The sequence below is a fragment of the Oncorhynchus mykiss genome, chromosome 10, assembly GCF_013265735.2.
Source record: "Oncorhynchus mykiss isolate Arlee chromosome 10, USDA_OmykA_1.1, whole genome shotgun sequence".
Taxonomy (NCBI): Eukaryota; Metazoa; Chordata; class Actinopteri; order Salmoniformes; family Salmonidae; genus Oncorhynchus; species Oncorhynchus mykiss.
The window spans coordinates 84,024,906-84,052,405 of record NC_048574.1 but is presented as its reverse complement, the minus strand read 5'-3'; the positions used below and the strand labels follow the sequence as shown (position 1 = coordinate 84,052,405).

At 44.7% G+C, this 27,500-nt stretch overlaps 1 protein-coding gene and 1 non-coding gene across 4 annotated transcripts in view; both read right to left on the bottom strand.

The window, feature by feature from the left end:
• LOC110516172 (huntingtin) overlaps window positions 1–27,500 on the bottom strand; it is a 130,719-nt gene that overhangs the window by 59,791 nt on the left and 43,428 nt on the right. For all 3 annotated transcript variants that reach the window (XM_036934297.1, XM_036934295.1, XM_036934296.1), the window contains 10 exons: window positions 18,865–18,985; window positions 18,222–18,367; window positions 12,735–12,892; window positions 6,911–7,113; window positions 5,968–6,088; window positions 5,519–5,646; window positions 4,815–4,925; window positions 2,717–2,794; window positions 1,866–2,089; window positions 1,366–1,444 (listed from right to left, as the gene is read on the bottom strand). In XM_036934297.1, coding sequence (XP_036790192.1) covers window positions 1,366–1,444; window positions 1,866–2,089; window positions 2,717–2,794; window positions 4,815–4,925; window positions 5,519–5,646; window positions 5,968–6,088; window positions 6,911–7,113; window positions 12,735–12,892; window positions 18,222–18,367; window positions 18,865–18,985 — 1,369 coding nt within the window. The remainder of the gene's footprint in view (window positions 1–1,365; window positions 1,445–1,865; window positions 2,090–2,716; window positions 2,795–4,814; window positions 4,926–5,518; window positions 5,647–5,967; window positions 6,089–6,910; window positions 7,114–12,734; window positions 12,893–18,221; window positions 18,368–18,864; window positions 18,986–27,500) is intronic.
• LOC118937093 lies at window positions 2,548–2,677 on the bottom strand. Its single transcript, XR_005034487.1, has one exon.

The window sequence follows — 27,500 nt, the reverse complement described above, 5'->3', positions numbered from 1 at the left end:
CTAACCGCTCAGAGTCACCATGAGTTATCTAACCGCTCAGAGTCACCATGAGTTATCTAACCGCTCAGAGTCACCATGAGTTATCTAACCGCTCAGAGTCACCATGAGTTATCTAACCTGAGTTATCTAACCGCTCAGAGTCACCATGAGTTATCTAACCGCTCTTACAGTCACCATGAGTTATCTAACCGCTCAGAGTCACCATGAGTTATCTAACTGCTCAGAGTCACCATGAGTTATCTAACCGCTCAGAGTCACCATGAGTTATCTAATTGCTCAGAGTCACCATGAGTTATCTAACCGCTCAGAGTCACCATGAGTTATCTAACCACTCAGAGTCACCATGAGTTATCTAACCGCTCAGAGTCACCATGAGTTATCTAACCGCTCAGAGTCACCATGAGTTATCTAACCGCTCAGAGTCACCATGAGTTATCTAACCACTCAGAGTCACCATGAGTTATCTAACCGCTCAGAGTCACCATGAGTTATCTAACCGCTCAGAGTCACCATGAGTTATCTAACCGCTCAGAGTCACCATGAGTTATCTAACCGCTCAGAGTCCCATGAGTTATCTAACCGCTCAGAGTCACCCTGAGTTATCTAACCGCTCAGAGTCACCCTGAGTTATCTAACCACTCAGAGTCACCATGAGTTATCTAACCACTCAGAGTCACCATGAGTTATCTAACCACTCAGAGTCACCGTGAGTTATCTAACCGCTCAGAGTCACCATGATTTATCTAACCGCTCATAGTCACCATGAGTTATCTAACCACTCAGAGTTACCATGAGTTATGTAACCACTCAGAGTCACCATGAGTTATCTAACCACTCAGAGTCACCATGAGTTATCTAACCACTCAGAGTCACCATGAGTTATCTAACCGCTCAGAGTCACCATGAGTTATCTAACCACTCAGAGTCACAGTGAGTTATCTAACTGCTCAGAGTCACCATGAGTTATCTAACCACTCAGAGTCACCATGAGTTATCTAACCGCTCAGAGTCACCATAAGTTATCTAACCACTCAGAGTCACCATGAGTTATCTAACCACTCAGAGTCACCATGAGTTATCTAACCGCTCAGAGTCACCATGAGTTATCTAACCACTCAGAGTCACCATGAGATATCTAACCGCTCAGAGTCACCATGAGATATCTAACCGCTCAGAGTCACCATGGCAACCATATGCTTCACCTTGTAATATGAGTCATGTATTAGAGCTGTACCGTGTGTGTCTCTGTGTGTGTGTGTGTGTGTGTGTCTGTCTCTGTGTGTGTGTGTGTGTGTGTGTCTCTGTGTGTGTGTGTGTGTGTGTGTGTGTGTGTGTGTGTGTGTACATGTGTGTGTGTGTGTGTACCTTGTCTCCTCTCTGTTTGGTCACGTTGGTGATACTGGATCTCAGCTGGTTGGACACCTTCTGCATTACATCAAACCACCTGATGGAGACAAAGGAGGGGAGAGATGTGAGTGTATAAGCCTGGTGTGTATATATAACTCTGGTGTATGTGTGTGTGTGTGTGTGTGTGCGTGTGTGTGTGTGTGTATATAACCCTGGTGTGTGTGTGTGTGTATATAACCCTGGTGTGTGTGTGTGTGTGTGTATATAAGCCTGGTGTGTGTGTGTGTGTGTGTGTATAAGCCTGGTGTGTATATATAACTCTGGTGTATGTGTGTGTGTGTGTGTGTGTGTGTGTGTGTGTGTGTGTGTATATAACCCTGGTGTGTGTGTGTGTGTATATAACCCTGGTGTGTGTGTGTGTGTATATAACCCTGGTGTGTGTGTGTGTGTGTGTGTGTGTGTGTATATAAACCTGGTGTGTGTGTGTGTATATAACCCTGGTGTGTGTGTGTGCCCACCCTGACGCGTCCTGCTCCTGCTCAGCCTGCACCATGTTCCTGAGGCTGGCGTCGGCCAGGGCCTGGGTGAAGTGTGTGTAGGGGGCCATGAAGCAGTAGTGATAGAGGCCAGGTCTCAGGCTGGACGAGCCCAGACGGAGAGCCTTCCCCTGGGATCGACTAGGACCGCCCTGGGCCCCCTCGTACTGGGAGGCTAGGTTGGTACCAAACAACGTCTTCAATAACTGGTGGGAGAGACGACAGGGTTGAAATGGTACCTTAACGTTCCCATAATTCCCTGGGTTTTCCAGAAACACGATTTGCAGATTCCCAGATATTGGAAGGAATAAATCAGGACATTTTGGGAATGTTAACAAAAATGTTCAACTCTAGGGAGACAGGATATTAAAATCACACACACCAGACTACCGTCTTATCCCTCAAAGCACACACTCACCTCGCTCTCTCTCTCACACGTCTCTCTCTCTCTCTCTCTCTCTCACACACACTGACCTCGCTCTCTCTCTCACACACGGACACGTCTCTCTCTCTCTCTCTCTCACACACACTGACCTCGCTCTCTCTCTCACACACTGACCTCTCTCTCACACACACAGACCTTTCTCTCTCACACACACACACTGACCTCTCTCTCTCTCTCTCTCACACACACACACACACAGTCTCTTCTGAACGTTAGTGTTTTGTATAGAACCATCGCACAGGGAGACCGATATCTCTCAGTCCCTGTCGGCAGGCACCAGTCTCACTCTGTGGTGAGTCTTAGAGACTACAGTACACTGACCAGTACAGTAGTCATTACACTGACCACCACACAGACACACACACACACACACACACACAGTACAGACCTGTTGAACACAGACCGTGGCCATCAGAGGTTCTCTGGAGAAGCAGAGTTTCAGGTAGCTGAGGATCTCTTCCACACACTGATGGATCAGACAGCAGTAATCAATACATCATTATACTACAACTATTAACTAATCAATACATCATTATAATACAACTACTAACTAATCAATACATCATTATACTACAACTACTAACTAATCAATACATCATTATAATACAACTACTAACTAATCAATACATCATTATACTACAACTACTAACTAACTACTATCTAATCAATACATCATTATACTACAACTACTATCTAATCAATACATCATTATACTACAACTACTATCTAATCAATACATCATTATACAACAGCTATTAACTAATCAATACATCATTATACTACAACTACTATCTAATCAATACATCATTATACTATACAACTATTAACTAATCAATACATCATTATACTACAGCTATTAACTAATCAATACATCATTATACTACAACTACTAACTAACTACTATCTAATCAATACATCATTATACTACAACTACTATCTAATCAATACATCATTATACTACAACTACTATCTAATCAATACATCATTATACTACAGCTATTAACTAATCAATACATCATTATACTACAACTACTATCTAATCAATACATCATTATACTATACAACTATTAACTAATCAATACATCATTATACTACAGCTATTAACTAATCAATACATCATTATACTACAACTATTAACTAATCAATACATCATTATACTACAACTACTAACTAATCAATACATCATTATACTACAACTACTAACTAATCAATACATCATTATACTACAACTATTAACTAATCAATACATCATTATACTACAACTACTATCTAATCAATACATCATTATACTACAACTATTAACTAATCAATACATCATTATACTACAACTATTAACTAATCAATACATCATTATACTACAACTACTAACTAATCAATACATCATTATACTACAACTATTAACTAATCAATACATCATTATACTACAACTACTATCTAATCAATACATCATTATACTACAACTATTAACTAATCAATACATCATTATAATACAACTACTAACTAACTAGTATCTAATCAATACATCGTTATACTACAACTATTAACTAATCAATACATCATTATACTACAACTACTAACTAATCAATACATCATTATACTACAACTATTAACTAATCAATACATCATTATACTACAACTATTAACTAATCAATACATCATTATACTACAACTATTAACTAATCAATACAACATTATACTACAACTATTAACTAACTACTAACTAATCAATACATCATTATACTACAACTACTAACTAACTACTAACTAATCAATACATCATTATACTACAACTACTAACTAACTAGTATCTAATCAATACATCATTATACTACAACTATTAACCATCTACTATCTAATCACAGTATCCCTTTAAGGTTATCAATATGAAAGGTGCTTTAACATGTTTATGAACATGAATAAGAGTGTTAAAACTGGTTTATTAACATGAATAAGAGTGTTATAACTGGTTTATGAACATGAAGTGTTATAACTGGTTTATGAACATGAATAAGAGTGATCTAACTCGTTTATGAACATGAATAGGAGTGATCTACCTCATTTATGAACATGAATAAGAGTGATCTACCTCATTTATGAACATGAATAAGAGTGATCTACCTCATTTATGAACATGAATAAGTGATCTAACTCTTATGAACATGAATAAGAGTGATATAACTCATTTATGAACATGAATAAGTGATCTAACTCTTATGAACATGAATACGAGTGATATAACTCATATGAACATGAATACGAGTGATATAACTCATTTAACATGAATAAGTGTGTTAACTCTTATGAACATGAATAAGAGTGTTATAACTCTCTTATGAACATGAATAAGAGTGTTATAACTCATTTATGAACATGAATAAGAGTGTTATAACTCTCTTATGAACATGAATAAGAGTGTTATAACTCTTATGAACATGAATAAGAGTGTTATAACAGGTTTCTAGGAGGTGCATTAGGGTCGCTCTGACCTTTCCGATGTCGTGTAGCGTAGCCATCTCTAGCAGCTGAGACAGAACGTCCAGCGTAGAACGCAGGAACCCTCCGAACTTCTCGTTGGTGCTGTGGAGGTCCAACGTAACCTAGGAAACACACAACAAACATCAACAAGTCAACACAACAACAACAAAAACATTGACAAGGACATGAATAAAACAAGTGTAGTGAGTGAACACAACTGCAGTTCTATGAAGTATCAGAACTCATGTTGGTTATTTTACACTTCTAAACATCCAGGTTGACTATTCTGATATTTCAGTGATTCAGAAAAGACCAACTCCAAGAGTCGGTGTGTGTGTGTGTGTGTGTGTGTGCGTACCTTATAGTTGGTGTGTGTGTGTGTGTGTGTGTACCTTATAGTTGGTGTGTGTGTGTGTGTGTCTGTGTGTGTGTGTGTGTGTGTGTGTGTGTGTGTTCCGCGTACCTTATAGTTGGTGTGTGTGTGTGTGTGTGTGTGTGTGTGTGTGTGTGTGTGTGTGTGTGTGTGTGTGCGTGCGTACCTTATAGTTGGTGTGTGTGTGTGTGTGTGTGTGTGTGTGTGTGTGTGTGTGTGTGTGTGTATGTGTGTGTGTGTGTGTGTGCGTGCGTACCTTATTGTTGGTGTGTGTGTGTGTGTGTGTGTGCGTGCGTACCTTATAGTTGGTGTGTGTGTGTGTGTGTGTGTGTGTGTGTGTACCTTATAGTTGGTGTGTGTAGCTTTGAGGACGTCGTACAGTTTGAGGTAGGTGGGTAGATGATAGAAGCTCCCCAGGGTTGTGGACTTGTTGACGTTAGCCGTGGACCCCGAGCTGTCCGCTGGCCTGCCTGCTCACAGAAAGGTCATGAAGAGGAGGGATCTTTGTGAATGGAAGCCCTGGGTTACGTATCCTTCACACATCCTTGACTGAAATCGTTAACGAAGGACTAAGAAACGGACTGAAGTTAAAAAGAATCAGACTGGTCAGACTGGTCAGACTGGTTAGACTGGTTAGACTGGTCAGACTGGTCAGAGAGGTCAGACTGGGTACGTATCCTTCACACACCTTTGACTGAAGTTAAAAATAATCTGTTGTTTCTATGAAGTTAAACGTCGGTGTTTACATGTTTCCTACAGAGCAGGAGTCGTCAGGAAGTGGACTACTGTACCAGTGTTGGTCTCGCTGCCTTTCTTAGGGCTCATGGGAATGGTGCTTGGCTCTGCTACCTCCTTGCCTTTCCTTCTGATGGGGCTGAGGGAGGGAGCGTTGGCTAGGGACGGCAGGGTGGCCTGGAGGGACAGAGAGGACAACACTGAGGGAGGGAGCGTGGCCTGGAGGACAACACTGAGAGAGGGAGCGTTGGCTAGGGACGGCAGGGTGGCCTGGAGGGACAGAGAGGACAACACTGAGGGACGGCAGGGTGGCCTGGAGGACAACACTGAGGGACGGCAGGGTGGCCTGGAGGGACAGAGAGGACAACACTGAGAGAGGGAGCGTTGGCTAGGGACGGCAGGGTGGCCTGGAGGACAACACTGAGGGACGGCAGGGTGGCCTGGAGGGACAGAGAGGACAACACTGAGAGAGGGAGCGTTGGCTAGGGACGGCAGGGTGGCCTGGAGGACAACACTGAGGGACGGCAGGGTGGCCTGGAGGGACAGAGAGGACAACACTGAGAGAGGGAGCGTTGGCTAGGGACGGCAGGGTGGCCTGGAGGACAGAGAGGACAACAATGAGGGAGGGAGAGTTGGCTAGGGACGGCAAGGTGGCCTGGAGGACAACACTGAGAGAGGGAGCGTTGGCTAGGGACGGCAGGGTGGCCTGGAGGACAGAGAGGACAACACTGAGGGAGGGAGCGTTGGCTAGGGACGGCAAGGTGGCCTGGAGGACAACACTGAGAGAGGGAGCGTTGGCTAGGGACGGCAGGGTGGCCTGGAGGACAGAGAGGACAACACTGAGGGAGGGAGCGTTGGCTAGGGACGGCAAGGTGGCCTGGAGGACAACACTGAGAGAGGGAGCGTTGGCTAGGGACGGCAGGCTGGCCTGGGAGGACAGATTATCCCTTTGTATCTCTGATTTACACATTGTTTAGACACACACACACACACACACACCTTGACGGCGGGTCCGGGCGGCGTGTCGTCCAGCACGTGGGCACAGATGTTGAGTATCTTGAGGATGTGAGAGAAGAGTTGTTCCACCAGGACCACCAGGGGGCGCTCTCCCACCGCTGCCCAGGGCTCCTCTGTCTTACCGGGGACCGGCCCTCCCTCCTCCTCCCCAGCCCAGGGACTACACATACACTGTGGAGCCGTTGCTGAATGAGAAGAGCGGAACACAGCTTGGTTTCATGTTGGGAATACGACAGCTGACTGAGAAGAGCGTTGTACAGCTTGGTTTCATGTTGGGAATAAGACAGCTGAATGTTGTCATTGTGGTATTTGATTAGGATCCCCAATAGCTGTTTCTATAGCAGCAGCTTCTCTTCCTGGGGTTTATTAGGATCATTATCTGTTTCTATAGCAGCAGCTACTCTTCCTGGGGTTTATTAGGATCATTATCTGTTTCTATAGCAGCAGCTACTCTTCCTGGGGTTTATTAGGATCATTATCTGTTTCTATAGCAGCAGCTACTCTTCCTGGGGTTTATTAGGATCATTATCTGTTTCTATAGCAGCAGCTACTCTTCCTAGGGTTTATTAGGATCATTATCTGTTTCTATAGCAGCAGCTACTCTTCCTGGGGTTTATTAGGATCATTATCTGCTTCTATAGCAGCAGCTACTCTTCCTGGGGTTTATTAGGATCATTATCTGTTTCTATAGCAGCAGCTACTCTTCCTGGGGTTTATTAGTATCATTATCTGTTTCTATAGCAGCAGCTACTCTTCCTGGGGTTTATTATGATCATTATCTGTTTCTATAGCAACAGCTAGTCTTCCTGGGGTTTATTAAGTTCATTATCTGTTTCTATAGCAGCAGCTACTCTTCCTAGGGTTTATTAGGATCATTATCTGTTTCTATAGCAGCAGCTACTCTTCCTGGGGTTTATTAGGATCATTATCTGTTTCTATAGCAGCAGCTACTCTTCCTGGGGTTTATTAGGATCAATATCTGTTTCTATAGCAGCAGCTACTCTTCCTGGGGTTTATTAGGATCCCCATTATCTGTTTCTAAAGCAGCAGCTACTCTTCCTGGGGTTTATTAGGATCAATATCTGTTTCTATAGCAGCAGCTACTCTTCCTTGGGTTTATTAGGATCAATATCTGTTTCTATAGCAGCAGCTACTCTTCCTGGGGTTTATTAGGATCCCCATTATCTGTTTCTATAGCAGCAGCTACTCTTCCTGGGGTTTATTAGGATCCCCATTATCTGTTTCTATAGCAGCAGCTAGTCTTCCTGGAGAGCCACACAAAACATGACATAATACAGGAAGGACATCAATAGACAACAGCTGAAGGACAGAACTACATACATGTTACATGAGCTACACGTACAGTCAGGTTGCCAGGTTCCCGGACTGTGTCAATGTTAAGGTACTAATTATGTCCTAATAACGTTGTACTAACGTTCGACAGGTTTGTAAAGATCGTACAGATTGTTGTAATAAGGTTTTATGAAGGTTGCAATACCGCGAGACAGGTAAACACCTTAATAACATCAAGCAGGTGTATACAGGTTTATCCAGGTGTATACAGGTGTGTTAACATTATAATAACATCAAGCAGGTGTATACAGGTGTGTTAACATTATAATAACATCAAACAGGTGTATACAGGTGTGTTAACATTATAATAACATCAAGCAGGTGTATACAGGTGTGTTAACATTATAATAACATCAAACAGGTGTATACAGGTGTGTTAACATTATAATAACATCAAGCAGGTGTATACAGGTGTGTTAACATTATAATAACATCAAACAGGTGTATACAGGTGTGTTAACATTATAATAACATCAAGCAGGTGTATACAGGTGTGTTAACATTATAATAAAATCATACAGGTGTGTTAACATTATAATAACATCAAGCAGGTGTATACAGGTGTGTTAACATTATAATAACATCATACAGGTGTGTTAACATTATAATAACATCATACAGGTGTGTTAACATTCTGTAAACATTATAATAACATCAAACAGGTGTATACAGGTGTGTAAACATTATAATAACATAAAGCAGGTGTATACAGGTGTGTTAACATTATAATAACATCAAACAGGTGTATACAGGTGTGTTAACATTATAATAACATCAAACAGGTGTATACAGGTGTGTTAACATTATAATAACATCAAACAGGTGTATACAGGTGTGTTAACATTATAATAACATCATACAGGTGTATACAGGTGTGTTAACATTATAATAAAATCAAACAGGTGTATACAGGTGTGTTAACATTATAATAACATCAAACAGGTGTGTTAACATTATAATAACATCAAACAGGTGTATACAGGTGTGTAAACATTATAATAACATCAAGCAGGTGTATACAGGTGTGTTAACATTATAATAACATCAAGCAGGTGTATACAGGTGTGTTAACATTATAATAACATCATACAGGTGTATACAGGTGTGTTAACATTATAATAACATCAAGCAGGTGTATACAGGTGTGTTAACATTATAATAACATCAAACAGGTGTATACAGGTGTGTTAACATTATAATAACATCAAACAGGTGTGTTAACATTATAATAACATCAAACAGGTGTATACAGGTGTGTTAACATTATAATAACATCAAACAGGTGTATACAGGTGTGTTAACATTATAATAACATCAAACAGGTGTATACAGGTGTGTTAACATTATAATAACATCAAACAGGTGTATACAGGTGTGTTAACATTATAATAACATCAAACAGGTGTATACAGGTGTGTTAACATTATAATAACATCAAGCAGGTGTATACAGGTGTGTTAACATTATAATAACATCAAACAGGTGTATACAGGTGTGTTAACATTATAATAACATCAAACAGGTGTATACAGGTGTGTTAACATTATAATAACATCAAGCAGGTGTATACAGGTGTGTTAACATTATAATAACATCAAACAGGTGTATACAGGTGTGTTAACATTATAATAACATCAAACAGGTGTATACAGGTGTGTTAACATTATAATAACATCAAACAGGTGTATACAGGTGTGTTAACATTATAATAACATCAAACAGGTGTATACAGGTGTGTTAACATTATAATAACATCAAACAGGTGTATACAGGTGTGTTAACATTATAATAACATCAAACAGGTGTATACAGGTGTGTTAACATTATAATAACATCAAGCAGGTGTATACAGGTGTGTTAACATTATAATAACATCAAGCAGGTGTATACAGGTGTGTTAACATTATAATAACATCAAACAGGTGTATACAGGTGTGTTAACATTATAATAACATCAAACAGGTGTATACAGGTGTGTTAACATTATAATAACATCAAGCAGGTGTATACAGGTGTGTTAACATTATAATAAAATCATACAGGTGTATACAGGTGTGTAAACATTATAATAAAATCAAACAGGTGTATACAGGTGTGTTAACATTATAATAACATCATACAGGTGTATACAGGTGTGTTAACATTATAATAACATCAAACAGGTGTATACAGGTGTGTTAACATTATAATAACATCAAGCAGGTGTATACAGGTGTGTTAACATTATAATAACATCAAACAGGTGTATACAGGTGTGTTAACATTATAATAACATCATACAGGTGTATACAGGTGTGTTAACATTATAATAACATCAAACAGGTGTATACAGGTGTGTTAACATTATAATAACATCAAGCAGGTGTATACAGGTGTGTTAACATTATAATAACATCAAACAGGTGTATACAGGTGTGTTAACATTATAATAACATCAAACAGGTGTGTTAACATTATAATAACATCAAACAGGTGTATACAGGTGTGTTAACATTATAATAAAATCAAACAGGTGTATACAGGTGTGTTAACATTATAATAACATCAAGCAGGTGTATACAGGTGTGTTAACATTATAATAACATCAAACAGGTGTATACAGGTGTGTTAACATTATAATAACATCAAACAGGTGTGTTAACATTATAATAACATCAAACAGGTGTATACAGGTGTGTTAACATTATAATAAAATCAAACAGGTGTATACAGGTGTGTTAACATTATAATAACATCAAACAGGTGTATACAGGTGTGTTAACATTATAATAACATCAAACAGGTGTATACAGGTGTGTTAACATTATAATAACATCAAACAGGTGTATACAGGTGTGTTAACATTATAATAACATCAAGCAGGTGTATACAGGTGTGTTAACATTATAATAACATCAAGCAGGTGTATACAGGTGTGTTAACATTATAATAACATCAAACAGGTGTATACAGGTGTGTTAACATTATAATAACATCAAGCAGGTGTATACAGGTGTGTTAACATTATAATAACATCAAACAGGTGTATACAGGTGTGTTAACATTATAATAACATCAAACAGGTGTATACAGGTGTGTTAACATTATAATAACATCAAGCAGGTGTATACAGGTGTGTTAACATTATAATAACATCAAACAGGTGTATACAGGTGTGTTAACATTATAATAACATCAAACAGGTGTATACAGGTGTGTTAACATTATAATAACATCAAGCAGGTGTATACAGGTGTGTTAACATTATAATAACATCAAACAGGTGTATACAGGTGTGTTAAAATTATAATAACATCAAACAGGTGTATACAGGTGTGTTAACATTATAATAACATCAAACAGGTGTATACAGGTGTGTTAACATTATAATAACATCAAACAGGTGTATACAGGTGTGTTAACATTATAATAACATCAAGCAGGTGTATACAGGTGTGTTAACATTATAATAAAATCATACAGGTGTGTTAACATTATAATAACATCAAGCAGGTGTATACAGGTGTGTTAACATTATAATAACATCAAGCAGGTGTATACAGGTGTGTTAACATTATAATAACATCAAGCAGGTGTATACAGGTGTGTTAACATTATAATAACATCAAGCAGGTGTATACAGGTGTGTTAACATTATAATAACATCAAACAGGTGTATACAGGTGTGTTAACATTATAATAACATCAAACAGGTGTATACAGGTGTGTTAACATTATAATAACATCAAACAGGTGTATACAGGTTTATCCAGGTGTATACAGGTGTGTTAACATTATAATAACATCAAACAGGTGTATACAGGTGTGTTAACATTATAATAACATCAAGCAGGTGTATACAGGTTTATCCAGGTGTATACAGGTGTGTTAACATTATAATAACATCAAGCAGGTGTATACAGGTGTGTTAACATTATAATAACATCAAACAGGTGTATACAGGTGTGTTAACATTATAATAACATCAAACAGGTGTATACAGGTGTGTTAACATTATAATAAAATCAAACAGGTGTGTTAACATTATAATAAAATCAAACAGGTGTGTTAACATTATAATAACATCAAGCAGGTGTATACAGGTGTGTTAACATTATAATAAAATCAAACAGGTGTATACAGGTGTATACAGGTGTGTTAACATTATAATAACATCAAGCAGGTGTATACAGGTGTGTTAACATTATAATAAAATCAAACAGGTGTATACAGGTGTGTTAACATTATAATAACATCAAGCAGGTGTATACAGGTGTGTTAACATTATAATAACATCAAACAGGTGTATACAGGTGTGTTAACATTATAATAACATCAAACAGGTGTATACAGGTTTATCCAGGTGTATACAGGTGTGTTAACATTATAATAACATCATACAGGTGTATACAGGTGTGTTAACATTATAATAACATCAAGCAGGTGTATACAGGTGTTGTGTCCAGGTACATACCAGCGAGCAGGTTCCCGGCCAGCAGCAGAGCATCTTGGTGAGCAGAGAGGTCCAGAGGAAACCAGGCAGAGGACAGTAGAGACATCATCATGTTAGCCATCCCTACTGTTAGACTCCTCTTCCCTTCCTCTAATGGGCCTGAGCCGGGCTGAGAGAGGCTAGGAGAGAGACATCATCATGTTAGACTCCTCTTCCCTTCCTCTAATGGGCCTGAGCCGGGCTGAGAGAGGCTGGGAGAGAGACATCATCATGTTAGACTCCTCTTCCCTTCCTCTAATGGACCTGAGCCGGGCTGGGAGAGGCTGGGAGAGAGACAACATCATGTTAGACTCCTCTTCCCTTCCTCTAATGGACCTGAGCCGGGCTGAGAGAGGCTGGGAGAGAGACATCATCATGTTAGACTCCTCTTCCCTTCCTCTAATGGACCTGAGCCGGGCTGGGAGAGGCTGGGAGAGAGACAACATCATGTTAGACTCCTCTTCCCTTCCTCTAATGGACCTGAGCCGGGCTGGGAGAGAGACATCATCATGTTAACCATCCCTACTGTTAGACTCCTCTTCCCTTCCTCTAATGGACCTGAGCCGGGCTGAGAGAGGCTGGGAGAGAGACATCATCATGTTAACCATCCCTACTGTTAGACTCCTCTTCCCTTCCTCTAATGGACCTGAGCCGGGCTGAGAGAGGCTGGGAGAGAGACATCATCATGTTAACCATCCCTACTGTTAGACTCCTCTTCCCTTCCTCTAATGGGCCTGAGCCGGGCTGAGAGAGGCTGGGAGAGAGACATCATCATGTTAGACTCCTCTTCCCTTCCTCTAATGGACCTGAGCCGGGCTGGGAGAGGCTGGGAGAGAGACATCATCATGTTAACCATCCCTACTGTTAGACTCCTCTTCCCTTCCTCTAATGGACCTGAGCCGGGCTGAGAGAGGCTGGGAGAGAGACATCATCATGTTAACCATCCCTACTGTTAGACTCCTCTTCCCTTCCTCTAATGGACCTGAGCCGGGCTGAGAGAGGCTGGGAGAGAGACATCATCATGTTAACCATCCCTACTGTTAGACTCCTCTTCCCTTCCTCTAATGGGCCTGAGCCGGGCTGGGAGAGAGACATCATCATGTTAGACTCCTCTTCCCTTCCTCTAATGGACCTGAGCCGGGCTGGGAGAGAGACAACATCATGTTAACCATCCCTACTGTTAGACTCCTCTTCCCTTCCTCTAATGGACCTGAGCCGGGCTGAGAGAGGCTGGGAGAGAGACATCATCATGTTAGACTCCTCTTCCCTTCCTCTAATGGGCCTGAGCCGGGCTGGGAGAGAGACAACATCATGTTAACCATCCCTACTGTTAGACTCCTCTTCCCTTCCTCTAATGGACCTGAGCCGGGCTGAGAGAGGCTGGGAGAGAGACATCATCATGTTAACCATCCCTACTGTTAGACTCCTCTTCCCTTCCTCTAATGGGCCTGAGCCGGGCTGGGAGAGGCTGGGAGAGAGACATCATCATGTTAGACTCCTCTTCCCTTCCTCTAATGGGCCTGAGCCGGGCTGAGAGAGGCTGGGAGAGAGACATCATCATGTTAGACTCCTCTTCCCTTCCTCTAATGGACCTGAGCCGGGCTGAGAGAGGCTGGGAGAGAGACAACATCATGTTAGACTCCTCTTCCCTTCCTCTAATGGACCTGAGCCGGGCTGGGAGAGGCTGGGAGCGAGACAACATCATGTTAGACTCCTCTTCCCTTCCTCTAATGGACCTGAGCCGGGCTGGGAGAGGCTGGGAGAGAGACATCATCATGTTAGACTCCTCTTCCCTTCCTCTAATGGACCTGAGCCGGGCTGAGAGAGGCTGGGAGAGAGACATCATCATGTTAGACTCCTCTTCCCTTCCTCTAATGGACCTGAGCCGGGCTGGGAGAGGCTGGGAGAGAGACATCATCATGTTAGCCATCCCTACTGTTAGACTCCTCTTCCCTTCCTCTAATGGGCCTGAGCCGGGCTGAGAGAGGCTAGGAGAGAGACATCATCATGTTAGACTCCTCTTCCCTTCCTCTAATGGACCTGAGCCGGGCTGGGAGAGGCTGGGAGAGAGACAACATCATGTTAGACTCCTCTTCCCTTCCTCTAATGGACCTGAGCCGGGCTGAGAGAGGCTGGGAGAGAGACATCATCATGTTAACCATCCCTACTGTTAGACTCCTCTTCCCTTCCTCTAATGGACCTGAGCCGGGCTGAGAGAGGCTGGGAGAGAGACATCATCATGTTAACCATCCCTACTGTTAGACTCCTCTTCCCTTCCTCTAATGGGCCTGAGCCGGGCTGGGAGAGAGACATCATCATGTTAGACTCCTCTTCCCTTCCTCTAATGGACCTGAGCCGGGCTGGGAGAGAGACAACATCATGTTAACCATCCCTACTGTTAGACTCCTCTTCCCTTCCTCTAATGGACCTGAGCCGGGCTGAGAGAGGCTGGGAGAGAGACATCATCATGTTAGACTCCTCTTCCCTTCCTCTAATGGGCCTGAGCCGGGCTGGGAGAGAGACAACATCATGTTAACCATCCCTACTGTTAGACTCCTCTTCCCTTCCTCTAATGGACCTGAGCCGGGCTGAGAGAGGCTGGGAGAGAGACATCATCATGTTAACCATCCCTACTGTTAGACTCCTCTTCCCTTCCTCTAATGGGCCTGAGCCGGGCTGGGAGAGGCTGGGAGAGAGACATCATCATGTTAGACTCCTCTTCCCTTCCTCTAATGGGCCTGAGCCGGGCTGAGAGAGGCTGGGAGAGAGACATCATCATGTTAGACTCCTCTTCCCTTCCTCTAATGGACCTGAGCCGGGCTGAGAGAGGCTGGGAGAGAGACAACATCATGTTAGACTCCTCTTCCCTTCCTCTAATGGACCTGAGCCGGGCTGGGAGAGGCTGGGAGCGAGACAACATCATGTTAGACTCCTCTTCCCTTCCTCTAATGGACCTGAGCCGGGCTGGGAGAGGCTGGGAGAGAGACATCATCATGTTAGACTCCTCTTCCCTTCCTCTAATGGACCTGAGCCGGGCTGAGAGAGGCTGGGAGAGAGACATCATCATGTTAGACTCCTCTTCCCTTCCTCTAATGGACCTGAGCCGGGCTGGGAGAGGCTGGGAGAGAGACATCATCATGTTAGCCATCCCTACTGTTAGACTCCTCTTCCCTTCCTCTAATGGGCCTGAGCCGGGCTGAGAGAGGCTAGGAGAGAGACATCATCATGTTAGACTCCTCTTCCCTTCCTCTAATGGACCTGAGCCGGGCTGGGAGAGGCTGGGAGAGAGACAACATCATGTTAGACTCCTCTTCCCTTCCTCTAATGGACCTGAGCCGGGCTGAGAGAGGCTGGGAGAGAGACATCATCATGTTAACCATCCCTACTGTTAGACTCCTCTTCCCTTCCTCTAATGGACCTGAGCCGGGCTGAGAGAGGCTGGGAGAGAGACATCATCATGTTAACCATCCCTACTGTTAGACTCCTCTTCCCTTCCTCTAATGGACCTGAGCCGGGCTGAGAGAGGCTGGGAGAGAGACATCATCATGTTAACCATCCCTACTGTTAGACTCCTCTTCCCTTCCTCTAATGGGCCTGAGCCGGGCTGGGAGAGGCTGGGAGAGAGACATCATCATGTTAACCATCCCTACTGTTAGACTCCTCTTCCCTTCCTCTAATGGGCCTGAGCCGGGCTGAGAGAGGCTGGGAGAGAGACAACATCATGTTAGACTCCTCTTCCCTTCCTCTAATGGGCCTGAGCCGGGCTGAGAGAGGCTGGGAGAGAGACATCATCATGTTAACCATCCCTACTGTTAGACTCCTCTTCCCTTCCTCTAATGGACCTGAGCCGGGCTGGGAGAGGCTGGGAGAGAGACATCATCATGTTAACCATCCCTACTGTTAGACTCCTCTTCCCTTCCTCTAATGGACCTGAGCCGGGCTGAGAGAGGCTGGGAGAGAGACATCATCATGTTAACCATCCCTACTGTTAGACTCCTCTTCCCTTCCTCTAATGGACCTGAGCCGGGCTGGGAGAGGCTGGGAGAGAGACATCATCATGTTAACCATCCCTACTGTTAGACTCCTCTTCCCTTCCTCTAATGGGCCTGAGCCGGGCTGGGAGAGGCTGGGAGAGAGACAACATCATGTTAGACTCCTCTTCCCTTCCTCTAATGGACCTGAGCCGGGCTGGGAGAGGCTGGGAGAGAGACATCATCATGTTAACCATCCCTACTGTTAGACTCCTCTTCCCTTCCTCTAATGGGCCTGAGCCGGGCTGAGAGAGGCTGGGAGAGAGACATCATCATGTTAGCCATCCCTACTGTTAGACTCCTCTTCCCTTCCTCTAATGGACCTGAGCCGGGCTGAGAGAGGCTGGGAGAGAGACATCATCATGTTAGACTCCTCTTCCCTTCCTCTAATGGACCTGAGCCGGGCTGGGAGAGGCTGGGAGAGAGACAACATCATGTTAGACTCCTCTTCCCTTCCTCTAATGGACCTGAGCCGGGCTGGGAGAGAGACAACATCATGTTAACCATCCCTACTGTTAGACTCCTCTTCCCTTCCTCTAATGGACCTGAGCCGGGCTGAGAGAGGCTGGGAGAGAGACATCATCATGTTAGACTCCTCTTCCCTTCCTCTAATGGACCTGAGCCGGGCTGGGAGAGGCTGGGAGAGAGACATCATCATGTTAGACTCCTTTTCCCTTCCTCTAATGGGCCTGAGCCGGGCTGAGAGAGGCTGGGAGAGAGACATCATCATGTTAGCCATCCCTACTGTTAGACTCCTCTTCCCTTCCTCTAATGGGCCTGAGCCGGGCTGAGAGAGGCTGGGAGAGAGACATCATCATGTTAGACTCCTCTTCCCTTCCTCTAATGGACCTGAGCCGGGCTGAGAGAGGCTGGGAGAGAGACAACATCATGTTAGACTCCTCTTCCCTTCCTCTAATGGACCTGAGCCGGGCTGAGAGAGGCTGGGAGAGAGACAACATCATGTTAGACTCCTCTTCCCTTCCTCTAATGGGCCTGAGCCGGGCTGAGAGAGGCTGGGAGAGAGACAACATCATGTTAGACTCCTCTTCCCTTCCTCTAATGGACCTGAGCCGGGCTGAGAGAGGCTGGGAGAGAGAGATATATTATATACAAACCCCAAACTGAGGGGTGTGTGCGCGTGTGTGTGTGTGTGTACCTGTGTGTGTGTGTGTGTGTGTGTATCTGTGTGTGTGTACCTGTGTGTGTGTGTGTGTGTGTGTACCTGTGTGTGTGTGTGTGTGTGTACCTGTGTGTGTGTACCTGTGAGTGTGTGTGTGTGTGTGTGTGTGTGTGTGTGTGTGTACCTCTGTGTGTGTGTGTACCTGTGTGTGTGTGTGTGTGTGTGTGTACCTGTGTGTGTGTGTGTGTACCTGTGTGTGTGTGTGTGTGTGTACCTGTGTGTGTGTGTACCTGTGTGTACCTGTGTGTGTGTGTGTACCTGTGTGAGCGTGCCCGGGAGCGGTTGAGGTTGGATCGGTTGGGGTGTGTGACGGTGGAGCTGACGTAACCACAGTGCCAGCCCGTACTCCAGGTGCATGCTGGGTAGGTGGTGGTCAGAAGATGCAGCGCCTCACAGCAGCCGAACTACACAGGAAAGGAAAATAAAAGTACAGATTGATAATTCCATGAATGAACTACAGAGAACGAGAAGTTTCCTAAAATGAGACAATAAGGTATGTTGAGGTCTGGCCTACGGAGGAGGACACCAAGGATACTCACTGTGAGGGCCTAGACATGGAGGTGTGTGTGTGTGTGTGTGTACTCACAGTGAGGGCCCTAGACATGGAGGTGTGTGTGTGTGTGTGTGTGTGTGTGTGTGTGTGTGTGTACTCACAGTGAGGGCCCTAGACATGGAGGTGTGTGTGTGTGTGTGTGTGTGTGTGTGTGTGTGTGTGTGTGTGTGTGTGTGTGTGTGTGTGTGTGTGTGTGTGTACTCACAGTGAGGGGCCTAGACATGGAGGTGTGTGTGTGTATGTGTGTGTACTCACAGTGAGGGCCCGTGACGTAGAGGAGGTGAGAGCGTGTGTGTGTGTGTGTGTGTGTGTGTGTGTGTATGTGTGTGTGTGTGTGTGTGTACTCACAGTGAGGGCCCGTGACGTAGAGGAGGTGAGAGCGTGGGACACGGCAGAGACGACTCTTGACAAGTTATTCTCCACAGTGACGTCTGACACTCCCTGAGACAGGTTATAACCACGATACGTCCTGACACAGAGAGAGAGAGAGAGAGAGAGGAGAGAGAGAGAGAGAGAGAGAGAGACAGAGAGGAAAAGAGACGCAGGGTAAGTTGGTAAAGTCCCGCTGGATATCTCCTCTAGATTTCAGAGTCTGTTTTGAGAGAGCCAGAGATCAGAATAAAGGCTTTGTGAACTCTGAACTCTGATTTTATACCAGAAGGGGCAGAGCTCAGAAAAAAGGGTTAAATTTGTGAACTCTGTTTTTAAACCAGGAGTCAGAAGTCTAATAACATAATTAAAAACATTAACCCTGGAGATGAACACCCTCTACCAAGACCTGGAGATGAACACCCTCTACCAAGACCTGGAGATGAACGCCCTCTACCGGGACCTGGTGATGAACACCCTCTACCGGGACCTGGTGATGAATGCCCTCTACCGGGACCTGGTGATGAACGCCCTCTACCAGGACCTGGAGATGAACACCCTCTACCAGGACCTGGAGATGAACACCCTCTACCGGGACCTGGAGATGAACACCCTCTACCGGGACCTGGAGATGAACACCCTCTACCGGGACCTGGAGATGAACACCCTCTACCGGGACCTGGAGATGAACACCCTCTACCGGGACCTGGAGATGAACACCCTCTAACGGGACCTGGAGAGTAGTAGTAGATCAAACCAGCCAGTTAGCTGGTAGTAGATCAAACCAGCCAGTTAGCTGGTAGTAGATCAAACCAGCCAGTTAGCTGGTAGTAGATCAAACCAGCCAGTTAGCTGGTAGTAGATCAAACCAGCCGGTTAGCTGGTAGTAGATCAAACCAGCCAGTTAGCTGGTAGTAGACCAAACCAGCCGGTTAGCTGGTAGTAGATCAAACCAGCCAGTTAGCTGGTAGTAGATCAAACCAGCCAGTTAGCTGGTAGTAGATCAAACCAGCCAGTTAGTAGATCAAACCAGCCGGTTAGCTGGTAGGAGATCAAACCAGCCGGTTAGCCGGTAGTAGATCAAACCAGCCAGTTAGCTGGTAGTAGATCAAACCAGCCAGTTAGCTGGTAGTAGATCAAACCAGCCAGTTAGCTGGTAGTAGATCAAACCAGCCAGTTAGCTGGTAGTAGATCAAACCAGCCAGTTAGCTGGTAGGAGATCAAACCAGCCAGTTAGCTGGTAGGAGATCAAACCAGCCAGTTAGTAGATCAAACCAGCCAGTTAGCTGGTAGTAGATCAAACCAGCCAGTTAGTAGATCAAACCAGCCAGTTAGTAGATCAAACCAGCCAGTTAGCTGGTAGTAGATCAAACCAGCCAGTTAGCTGGTAGGAGATCAAACCAGCCAGTTAGTAGATCAAACCAGCCAGTTAGTAGATCAAACCAGCCAGTTAGCTGGTAGGAGATCAAACCAGCCAGTTAGTAGATCAAACCAGCCAGTTAGTAGATCAAACTAGCCAGTTAGCTGGTAGTAGATCAAACCAGCCAGTTAGCTGGTAGGAGATCAAACCAGCCAGTTAGCTGGTAGTAGATCAAACCAGCCAGTTAGCTGGTAGTAGATCAAACCAGCCAGTTAGTAGATCAAACCAGCCAGTTAGCTGGTAGTAGATCAAACCAGCCAGTTAGCTGGTAGTAGATCAAACCAGCCAGTTAGCTGGTAGTAGATCAAACCAGCCAGTTAGCTGGTAGTAGATCAAACCAGCCAAATAGCTGGTAGTAGATCAAACCAGCCAGTTAGCTGGTAGTAGATCAAACCAGCCAGTTAGCTGGTAGTAGATCAAACCAGCCAGTTAGTAGATCAAACCAGCCAGTTAGTAGATCAAACCAGCCAGTTAGCTGGTAGTAGATCAAACCAGCCAGTTAGCTGGGAGTAGATCAAACCAGCCAGTTAGCTGGTAGGAGATCAAACCAGCCAGTTAGCTGGTAGGAGATCAAACCAGCCAGTTAGGTGGTAGGAGATCAAACCAGCCAGTTAGTAGATCAAACCAGCCAGTTAGCTGGTAGTAGATCAAACCAGCCAGTTAGCTGGTAGTAGATCAAACCAGCCAGTTAGTAGATCAAACCAGCCAGTTAGCTGGTAGGAGATCAAACCAGCCAGTTAGCTGGTAGTAGATCAAACCAGCCAGTTAGTAGATCAAACCAGCCAGTTAGCTGGTAGTAGATCAAACCAGCCAGTTAGCTGGTAGTAGATCAAACCAGCCAGTTAGCTGGTAGTAGATCAAACCAGCCAGTTAGCTGGTAGTAGATCAAACCAGCCAGTTAGCTGGTAGGAGAACAAACCAGCCAGTTAGCTGGTAGGAGAACAAACCAGCCAGTTAGCTGGTAGTAGATCAAACCAGCCAGTTAGCTGGTAGTAGATCAAACCAGCCAGTTAGCTGGTAGTAGATCAAACCAGCCAGTTAGCTGGTAGTAGATCAAACCAGCCAGTTAGCTGGTAGTAGATCAAACCAGCCAGTTAGCTGGTAGTAGATCAAACCAGCCAGTTAGCTGGTAGTAGATCAAACCAGCCAGTTAGCTGGTAGTAGATCAAACCAGCCAGTTAGCTGGTAGTAGATCAAACCAGCCGGTTAGCTGGTAGTAGATCAAACCAGCCAGTTAGTAGATCAAACCAGCCAGTTAGCTGGTAGGAGATCAAACCAGCCAGTTAGCTGGTAGGAGATCAAACCAGCCAGTTAGTAGATCAAACCAGCCAGTTAGCTGGTAGTAGATCAAACCAGCCAGTTAGCTGGTAGTAGATCAAACCAGCCAGTTAGCTGGTAGGAGATCAAACCAGCCAGTTAGTAGATCAAACCAGCCAGTTAGCTGGTAGGAGATCAAACCAGCCAGTTAGCTGGTAGTAGATCAAACCAGCCAGTTAGTAGATCAAACCAGCCAGTTAGCTGGTAGTAGATCAAACCAGCCAGTTAGCTGGTAGGAGATCAAACCAGCCAGTTAGCTGGTAGTAGATCAAACCAGCCAGTTAGCTGGTAGTAGATCAAACCAGCCAGTTAGTAGATCAAACCAGCCAGTTAGCTGGTAGGAGATCAAACCAGCCAGTTAGCTGGTAGGAGATCAAACCAGCCAGTTAGTAGATCAAACCAGCCAGTTAGCTGGTAGTAGATCAAACCAGCCAGTTAGCTGGTAGTAGATCAAACCAGCCAGTTAGCTGGTAGTAGATCAAACCAGCCAGTTAGCTGGTAGTAGATCAAACCAGCAAGTTAGCTGGTAGTAGATCAAACCAGCCAGTTAGCTGGTAGTAGATCAAACCAGCCAGTTAGCTGGTAGTAGATCAAACCAGCCGGTTAGCTGGTAGTAGATCAAACCAGCCAGTTAGCTGGTAGTAGATCAAACCAGCCAGTTAGTAGATCAAACCAGCCAGTTAGCTGGTAGGAGATCAAACCAGCCAGTTAGCTGGTAGGAGATCAAACCAGCCAGTTAGTAGATCAAACCAGCCAGTTAGCTGGTAGTAGATCAAACCAGCCAGTTAGCTGGTAGTAGATCAAACCAGCCAGTTAGCTGGTAGGAGATCAAACCAGCCAGTTAGTAGATCAAACCAGCCAGTTAGCTGGTAGGAGATCAAACCAGCCAGTTAGCTGGTAGTAGATCAAACCAGCCAGTTAGTAGATCAAACCAGCCAGTTAGCTGGTAGTAGATCAAACCAGCCAGTTAGCTGGTAGGAGATCAAACCAGCCAGTTAGCTGGTAGTAGATCAAACCAGCCAGTTAGCTGGTAGTAGATCAAACCAGCCAGTTAGCTGGTAGTAGATCAAAGCAGCCAGTTAGCTGGTAGTAGATCAAAGCAGCCAGTTAGCTGGTAGTAGATCAAACCAGCCAGTTAGCTGGTAGTAGATCAAACCAGCCAGGTAGCTGGTAGTAGATCAAACCAGCCAGTTAGCTGGTAGTAGATCAAACCAGCCAGTTAGCTGGTAGTAGATCAAACCAGCCAGTTAGCTGGTAGTAGATCAAACCAGCCAGTTAGCTGGTAGTAGATCAAACCAGCCAGTTAGCTGGTAGTAGATCAAACCAGCCAGTTAGCTGGTAGTAGATCAAACCAGCCAGTTAGCTGGTAGTAGATCAAAGCAGCCAGTTAGCTGGTAGTAGATCAAACCAGCCAGTTAGCTGGTAGTAGATCAAACCAGCCAGTTAGTTGGTAGTAGATCAAACCAGCCAGTTAGCTGGTAGTAGATCAAACCAGCCAGTTAGTAGATCAAACCAGCCAGTTAGTAGATCAAACCAGCCAGTTAGCTGGTAGTAGATCAAACCAGCCAGTTAGCTGGTAGTAGATCAAACCAGCCAGTTAGCTGGTAGTAGATCAAACCAGCCAGTTAGCTGGTAGTAGATCAAACCAGCCAGTTAGCTGGTAGTAGATCAAACCAGCCGGTTAGCTGGTAGTAGATCAAACCAGCCAGTTAGCTGGTAGTAGACCAAACCAGCCGGTTAGCTGGTAGTAGATCAAACCAGCCAGTTAGCTGGTAGTAGATCAAACCAGCCAGTTAGCTGGTAGTAGATCAAACCAGCCAGTTAGTAGATCAAACCAGCCGGTTAGCTGGTAGGAGATCAAACCAGCCAGTTAGTAGATCAAACCAGCCAGTTAGTAGATCAAACCAGCCAGTTAGTAGATCAAACCAGCCAGTTAGCTGGTAGTAGATCAAACCAGCCAGTTAGCTGGTAGTAGATCAAACCAGCCAGTTAGCTGGTAGTAGATCAAACCAGCCAGTTAGCTGGTAGTAGATCAAACCAGCCAGTTAGCTGGTAGTAGATCAAACCAGCCAGTTAGCTGGTAGTAGATCAAACCAGCCAGTTAGCTGGTAGTAGATCAAACCAGCCAGTTAGCTGGTAGTAGATCAAACCAGCCAGTTAGCTGGTAGTAGATCAAACCAGCCAGTTAGCTGGTAGTAGATCAAACCAGCCAGTTAGTAGATCAAACCAGCCAGTTAGTAGATCAAACCAGCCAGTTAGCTGGTAGGAGATCAAACCAGCCAGTTAGCTGGTAGTAGATCAAACCAGCCAGTTAGTAGATCAAACCTGCCAGTTAGCTGGTATTAGATCAAACCAGCCGGTTAGCTGGTAGTAGATCAAACCAGCCAGTCAGCTGGTAGTAGATCAAACCAGCCGGTTAGCTGGTAGTAGATCAAACCAGCCAGTTAGCTGGTAGTAGACCAAACCAGCCGGTTAGCTGGTAGTAGATCAAACCAGCCAGTTAGCTGGTAGTAGATCAAACCAGCCAGTTAGCTGGTAGTAGATCAAACCAGCCAGTTAGTAGATCAAACCAGCCGGTTAGCTGGTAGGAGATCAAACCAGCCGGTTAGCCGGTAGTAGATCAAACCAGCCAGTTAGCTGGTAGTAGATCAAACCAGCCAGTTAGCTGGTAGTAGATCAAACCAGCCAGTTAGCTGGTAGTAGATCAAACCAGCCAGTTAGCTGGTAGTAGATCAAACCAGCCAGTTAGCTGGTAGGAGATCAAACCAGCCAGTTAGCTGGTAGGAGATCAAACCAGCCAGTTAGTAGATCAAACCAGCCAGTTAGCTGGTAGTAGATCAAACCAGCCAGTTAGTAGATCAAACCAGCCAGTTAGTAGATCAAACCAGCCAGTTAGCTGGTAGTAGATCAAACCAGCCAGTTAGCTGGTAGGAGATCAAACCAGCCAGTTAGTAGATCAAACCAGCCAGTTAGTAGATCAAACCAGCCAGTTAGTAGATCAAACCAGCCAGTTAGCTGGTAGTAGATCAAACCAGCCAGTTAGCTGGTAGGAGATCAAACCAGCCAGTTAGCTGGTAGTAGATCAAACCAGCCAGTTAGCTGGTAGTAGATCAAACCAGCCAGTTAGCTGGTAGGAGATCAAACCAGCCAGTTAGCTGGTAGTAGATCAAACCAGCCAGTTAGCTGGTAGGAGATCAAACCAGCCAGTTAGCTGGTAGTAGATCAAACCAGCCAGTTAGTAGATCAAACCAGCCAGTTAGCTGGTAGTAGATCAAACCAGCCAGTTAGCTGGTAGTAGATCAAACCAGCCAGTTAGCTGGTAGTAGATCAAACCAGCCAGTTAGCTGGTAGTAGATCAAACCAGCCAGTTAGCTGGTAGTAGATCAAACCAGCCAGTTAGCTGGTAGTAGATCAAACCAGCCAGTTAGCTGGTAGTAGATCAAACCAGCCAGTTAGCTGGTAGTAGATCAAACCAGCCAGTTAGCTGGTAGTAGATCAAACCAGCCAGTTAGTAGATCAAACCAGCCAGTTAGCTGGTAGTAGATCAAACCAGCCAGTTAGCTGGGAGTAGATCAAACCAGCCAGTTAGCTGGTAGGAGATCAAACCAGCCAGTTAGCTGGTAGGAGATCAAACCAGCCAGTTAGCTGGTAGGAGATCAAACCAGCCAGTTAGTAGATCAAACCAGCCAGTTAGCTGGTAGTAGATCAAACCAGCCAGTTAGCTGGTAGTAGATCAAACCAGCCAGTTAGTAGATCAAACCAGCCAGTTAGCTGGTAGGAGATCAAACCAGCCAGTTAGCTGGTAGTAGATCAAACCAGCCAGTTAGTAGATCAAACCAGCCAGTTTGCTGGTAGTAGATCAAACCAGCCAGTTAGCTGGTAGTAGATCAAACCAGCCAGTTAGCTGGTAGTAGATCAAACCAGCCAGTTAGCTGGTAGGAGAACAAACCAGCCAGTTAGCTGGTAGGAGAACAAACCAGCCAGTTAGCTGGTAGTAGATCAAACCAGCCAGTTAGCTGGTAGTAGATCAAACCAGCCAGTTAGCTGGTAGTAGATCAAACCAGCCAGTTAGCTGGTAGTAGATCAAACCAGCCAGTTAGCTGGTAGTAGATCAAACCAGCAAGTTAGCTGGTAGTAGATCAAACCAGCCAGTTAGCTGGTAGTAGATCAAACCAGCCGGTTAGCTGGTAGTAGATCAAACCAGCCGGTTAGCTGGTAGTAGATCAAACCAGCCAGTTAGCTGGTAGTAGATCAAAACAGCCAGTTAGTAGATCAAACCAGCCAGTTAGCTGGTAGGAGATCAAACCAGCCAGTTAGCTGGTAGGAGATCAAACCAGCCAGTTAGTAGATCAAACCAGCCAGTTAGCTGGTAGTAGATCAAACCAGCCAGTTAGCTGGTAGTAGATCAAACCAGCCAGTTAGCTGGTAGGAGATCAAACCAGCCAGTTAGTAGATCAAACCAGCCAGTTAGCTGGTAGGAGATCAAACCAGCCAGTTAGCTGGTAGTAGATCAAACCAGCCAGTTAGTAGATCAAACCAGCCAGTTAGCTGGTAGTAGATCAAACCAGCCAGTTAGCTGGTAGGAGATCAAACCAGCCAGTTAGCTGGTAGTAGATCAAACCAGCCAGTTAGCTGGTAGTAGATCAAAGCAGCCAGTTAGCTGGTAGTAGATCAAAGCAGCCAGTTAGCTGGTAGTAGATCAAACCAGCCAGTTAGCTGGTAGTAGATCAAACCAGCCAGTTAGCTGGTAGTAGATCAAACCAGCCAGTTAGCTGGTAGTAGATCAAACCAGCCAGTTAGCTGGTAGTAGATCAAACCAGCCAGTTAGCTGGTAGTAGATCAAACCAGCCAGTTAGCTGGTAGTAGATCAAACCAGCCAGTTAGCTGGTAGTAGATCAAACCAGCCAGTTAGCTGGTAGTAGATCAAACCAGCCAGTTAGCTGGTAGTAGATCAAACCAGCCAGTTAGCTGGTAGTAGATCAAACCAGCCAGTTAGCTGGTAGTAGATCAAACCAGCCAGTTAGTTGGTAGTAGATCAAAACAGCCAGTTAGCTGGTAGTAGATCAAACCAGCCAGTTAGTAGATCAAACCAGCCAGTTAGTAGATCAAACCAGCCAGTTAGCTGGTAGTAGATCAAACCAGCCAGTTAGCTGGTAGTAGATCAAACCAGCCAGTTAGCTGGTAGTAGATCAAACCAGCCAGTTAGCTGGTAGTAGATCAAACCAGCCAGTTAGCTGGTAGGAGATCAAACCAGCCAGTTAGTAGATCAAACCAGCAAGTTAGCTGGTAGTAGATCAAACCAGCCAGTTAGTAGATCAAACCAGCCAGTTAGCTGGTAGTAGATCAAACCAGCCAGTTAGCTGGTAGTAGATCAAACCAGCCAGTTAGTAGATCAAACCAGCCAGTTAGCTGGTAGTAGATCAAACCAGCCAGTTAGTAGATCAAACCAGCCAGTTAGCTGGTAGTAGATCAAACCAGCCAGTTAGTAGATCAAACCAGCCAGTTAGCTGGTAGTAGATCAAACCAGCCAGTTAGCTGGTAGTAGATCAAACCAGCCAGTTAGCTGGTAGTAGATCAAACCAGCCAGTTAGCTGGTAGTAGATCAAACCAGCCAGTTAGTAGATCAAACCAGCCAGTTAGCTGGTAGTAGATCAAACCAGCCAGTTAGTAGATCAAACCAGCCAGTTAGTAGATCAAACCAGCCAGTTAGTAGATCAAACCAGCCAGTTAGCTGGTAGTAGATCAAACCAGCCAGTTAGCTGGTAGTAGATCAAACCAGCCAGTTAGCTGGTAGTAGATCAAACCAGCCAGTTAGCTGGTAGTAGATCAAACCAGCCAGTTAGCTGGTAGTAGATCAAACCAGCCAGTTAGCTGGTAG